The 4,877-nt window shown below is 55.5% G+C and overlaps 1 protein-coding gene across 1 annotated transcript in view; it reads right to left on the reverse strand.

Moving 5' to 3' along the window:
* The window catches only part of ADCY10 (adenylate cyclase 10), an 80,856-nt gene that overhangs the window by 57,256 nt on the left and 18,723 nt on the right, over positions 1 to 4,877 (reverse strand). The window contains exons 6-7 of the mRNA XM_006147039.3: positions 2,858 to 3,063; positions 625 to 721 (exon numbers count right to left, since the gene is read on the reverse strand). Of these exons, the coding sequence (XP_006147101.1) occupies positions 625 to 721; positions 2,858 to 3,063 (303 nt within the window). The remainder of the gene's footprint in view (positions 1 to 624; positions 722 to 2,857; positions 3,064 to 4,877) is intronic.

The following is a 4,877-nucleotide window of genomic DNA, read 5'->3' on the forward strand; positions in this document are numbered from 1 at the left end:
CTCCCCTGCCCCGCCCCGGCTGGGCAGCTAACCGGTAACGACGCAGGCTGACTCTGGGCCAGCCGCCGAGCACAAGCGCAAGCGTCTCTCACACTCGGTGCCCCGCCCGGCACAAGTGAGTGGCTCCCCATGAAGTGAGCAGAGAGGCTGAGCCGGTCAGGGCGGGTCCCTGCGGGCACCAACACGTGAGGGTGGGCGGACACGGGGCAGGGGCAGGAGCGGCCACCTGCCGGGGGAGGACCTGGGGGTGAGCGCACGCGCCGAAGGGCCGGCAGCCCCAAGGAGCACGGGGGTGCGTGTTCGCTGCTGAGCGGATACGTGAGGGCACCCAGGACAGCGCTGGCCACGACACGGATCACTTCTGAGGACGCTCTTGCAGGTCGGGAGGGAAATGGGATCCGAGGAAGCCCGGTTTCTGTGGTCACGGAGGGCACTGGCAAATGGCACAGGGGCAAGGAGTGGGTGCGGGAGGGTGCGGAGTGGAAGCCAGGCTGGGGCCTGCTCTGCGGGAAGCTGGAGGCCAGCAGGCGCTGAGGGGCTGCCACTCGCCAGGGAGCCTCAGGCCCTGGCCGGGCGGTGTCGCTGCGGGTGGAGGCCGAGCCCTCACCCACGAAGGACACTCACGTTTGCGTTGACCGCTAGGATAGTAATTCATGAAGGTCATACACTTGTTGAAAAAGTCGTCAAAGTTGAAGCCAGAGGGTAGTTTTAAGAGAGCCACCTAAATAAAATAAAATAAAATTCCAAGGCTTGTCGGATTCTTCAAGTGCAATTAAAAATATATATATATATATATATTTGTGTGATTTTTACATACTACTGGGTTCGGGACTCAAACCATGATCAGCCCTGTGGAATTCAGCCCCTCAACCACCACACCACCTGCTGGTCCCTTCCAAGTGTCATTTTGCAGCAGAGCGTCAGAGAGCCTCTTCCGAATGACTAGGAGTGGCAGACGGTGACTGTCACACTTAGACACCGACGTCTGACTCCCAGACGTGAGAGTGTACGGAAGGTACTGCAGAAAGTCTTTCCAGTCGTTCACTAGGACCTCAGCGTTCAGAGTTCGCACACTCAGGGCCGCTCTGGGGCCTGGCCCTTACACTCCCCACCCTTGAAACTTCTCTCTGCTCTGCCCTCTTCACATTTTAATGTAAATAAAACCTGCTTAATGGTATATCCTTTCTTGCCTTTTTTAAAGAATTATCGATCTAATTTTACTTACTTTTATTATTTTATTTGACCAGAGAGAGACAGGGAGAGGGAGGGGGAAATGAGAAAGCAAGCTGCCAGGTCCAGGACTAGAACCACAGTGCCCCGTGTGGGAGTCCAGCACCTTAACTACCATGACACCGGCTGGCCCCACGTCATTGCTTTTTCATAAGCGTTAAAGGACAAAAAGAAGGTCATCTAGGTGGCATGGTGGTTAAAGCACTGGATCTCACATGGCCAACTCTGTGGTTCAAGTCCTGGACCCAGAGGCCCGAAACACGCTAGGCACACGTGTGTGGGTGCTCAAAATCCATGGAGGAGAGGGGGTTGTGGTGTGGCCATCCTCCCCCAGGAGGGATTTCTCACTGTCCTCTCTCTGGACGGTGTCCCTCAGGAGGAATTTCTCACTGTCCCTCTCTCTCTGGAGAGTGTACGGGCCCTAAAGCAGAAAAGCTAAAAAAAAAAAAAAAGAGAGAGGACGAAGGGTCTGACACCGAAAAACGTATCGGGTATTAGGACCACGCTGCGGCGTCCTGGGCGGTGACAAGGCCGCGAGCCCTTGATGTGTACCCTGAGCATGCTGCGACCTCTTTTCTGGTATTCATGCCACCCGAACGCAGTCCCGAGATAAGAAAACATCAGGTAACGCCAGAAGGAAGGGCAGCTGACAAAATGCCCGATCTGCCGTCTTCTTACGTGTCAAGGTCATAAAGACAGAAGAGACCACAGACTTCACGGGTTGTGGGAAGCAGTAAAAATGGCACCAACTGCGGTGGGAGGACACGCAGAGACCCTGCAGCCTTCCACGAAGGACCCGGCTGGAAACGAGAAGCCCAAATATGGCCCTCAGTCAGTGAATGGCAACGCGCAATTGATTCCAAAGTAAAGCAATTTCCTTTTTAGAGAAATTTTTGTTAAAGGGCATGTGCATTCACCAGAGGAACAGAGAGACAGAGACAGAAAGCGAGAAGTCGCCCCCGGGGTAGGGCCACCCCCAATCCCTTCTCCATTCTCCTCTCGGGGTTTGGGGCACTGCGCGCACACACGCCCGGTCTGAGCTGCGGGGTCTGGGGCTCAGACCACGGTCGACTGCGTGCGGGTCCAGCCACATAACCGCTGTGCTACCTGCTGGTCCCCAGATTAAGACGGTTTCTGAGGGCGTGGGGAGTGACTGCGAAGGCGGGGAGTGGGAGAGCTGTGCTCGGGCTCCTGTGCCCGGAAGTCTCTGGCAGGGCAAGCAGGGCTGGCTGGCCAGAGGGTGTGGGCTGCCCGGCTCCTCCTGCTCTGTCTCTCTGTCTCTCTATCTCTCTCTGCTGCTCAGTCCCATCCCCTCTCTGCCATGCAGCCCTGCTTCTCCCTCGCGGTGGCCCTGACAGCCTGGGACAGTTCTGTGTGGTTGGCCTTCACCTGGCCACACTGCTCTCCACCACACAGAGCCACGGGGAGTCCCGGCTGTCACCTCCTGCCCCCTCCCCTCCTGACCTTAAGCCAGTCACTAGTCCCCAAATGCAGCGCCTCAGCGAAGCCTGCCCTCAGCTCCTCGCGCCCCCAGGCACGCCGTCCTGGACGTGGCCTCCTTAGCAGAAGGCCGGCCGGCCACCGCTCTGGCCCTGACCGAGAACGGCCGCGGCGGCCTCACACCCACCTTGGCTGCCCGGTGCTCTTTGAACCTCTCGATCTCGATCATCCTGCGGTCACAGAGCTGCCAGCAGTTTGGAGACAGGATGACCTCGTTCATCTTCGCCACGTTCTCTGCGAAGCGCACGTCCTCCACCACCTGGCCGGTCACCACGAAGTGGTTGCGGGCTTCGTCTCCGAAGATCAGCATGGTGATGTGGCCGGCAGCCAGTCCTGGCAAGGAGGCAGCAGAGGTCTGGGCGCTGCCCCGCGGCCCTGCTTCCTGGAAGAACCAAGGTGGCGCGGCCTCCCCACCTCAGGGCAGAGTCACCCCAAGCCTGTCCCTGAGCGTCAGTCCTCCTCCCTCCAGGCCCCGCCTTCCAGAGCCTCTGCCCACTCCCCGCCCGCCGGCCCCCGGCCCCCAGTTTTCCCGTTCTGTGACTTCGTCTCCCTCGATGGCCCTGTCATCCTCATGTTGTTTTGCCTTCTCTTCAGTTGTTTGTACCTAACAGAGAACAACTTCGATAATTCCTATTTAGGGAGCATTCTCATTTTATTAGAGATTGAGGCTTTAACTAAAAAGAAGCTCTTAGAGTGGAATTTCAGACAAGAGCCAGAGGGTGGGGAAAGAGCAGCACTTAACTGGAGCTCAGGCACGCCTTCCCTGCAAGGGAGCTCGGGTGAGGGCTTTGGCCCCTGAGCAGCAGGAGACAGATGCTGTAAAACGGGACCTGTACTACATGTAACACGTGCACATACACAGGCAACACACGTACACAAAACACATGTGTGCACAACACGTGTACATATGCACGCAGCACAAGTTTATGTAAAACACACATGTGCCCACACCACATACATATATGTAACACATTCATGCAAGACACGTGTGTATAATGTGCACACATACACATAACACATAAAACACTGAATATATAACATAGGTACATATACATGTAATGCATATATAAAAACATGTGTGCATAACATGTGTGCACATACATATAGCATGTGTGTAAAACATATGTGTGCGTGTGTGTGTGTATATAACATGCACACACCCATCTACTGATCAGAACTCTAAGTGATGCCGGTTTTTTTTAAGATTACAGCACTCACCAGAGAGAGAGGGAAAGTGAGAAATCACCCCCTGGGGCATTGGCCACAGCAAAACCCCTTCTCCACCATTCTCCTCTCACAATTTTGGGCACACACACACACATGTGCTCTGTGCATTTTTTTCAAGTCACCGGGTTCAGGACTCAAACCATGCAGCCGGCCATACATGCACCTTAACCACACGCCACCTGCTGGCCGATGCGGTTCTTTGAGACGACTGTCATTACTACACTCAGAGCAGTTTTAGCTGTGCTCTCTGCGTGCTGAGCTGTCCTGTGATGTCCTCCTGAAACACACTGAGGCTTTGCCACATGAGAGGAGCGGGGCTGGCCACATTGCCAGCTGCAGCTGCACGTGAGCAGCTGGGGACCCTTGCTCCTCAGCCAGGGTACATAAGACTTCCTAGGACACATGGAAAGAATACCCAGTATCACAAGGACTTTGCTTTTTCTCCACCACAATATTTAATGTATAGGGACATCCCGAATATCTACAGGGCTTCACTTAAAGAAGACTGAAACACAGCTTGCTGGCCACCCTCTGTGCTGCCACCTGAGACTCCCACGTCACAGTCAGGTCAGGCAGAAGCTGAGACTCACACTGCTGTCGCTCCTCCGCACTCAGAACCCCACTCCTTGCCTAGGAAAGGACCCAGGATGCCTCTATCTAAGGGCCGTGGTGAAGGAAAAACGTCACAGTGTGCACAAGGGGTGTGGTGCGGGGTGGAAGCACGTGTGGCTGTTATGGAACAGTATGTGTGACCACAGAAACCTGGGAACGCCAGAGCAGTGTGGCACACCATCCTGAAGAAGTGAGTGAGGGCCAGCGTCAGGTCATTGCTCTTCTAGGTAAGGAAAAGCCACTCCCAGCAACGGCCCCTCCCCACACATAGCCATGACTGGCAGGAAGACCAAGAGGAATGGCAGAGC

Source organism: Tupaia chinensis, unplaced genomic scaffold (genome assembly GCF_000334495.1).
Source record: "Tupaia chinensis unplaced genomic scaffold, TupChi_1.0 Scaffold000198_1, whole genome shotgun sequence".
NCBI lineage: Eukaryota > Metazoa > Chordata > Mammalia > Scandentia > Tupaiidae > Tupaia > Tupaia belangeri.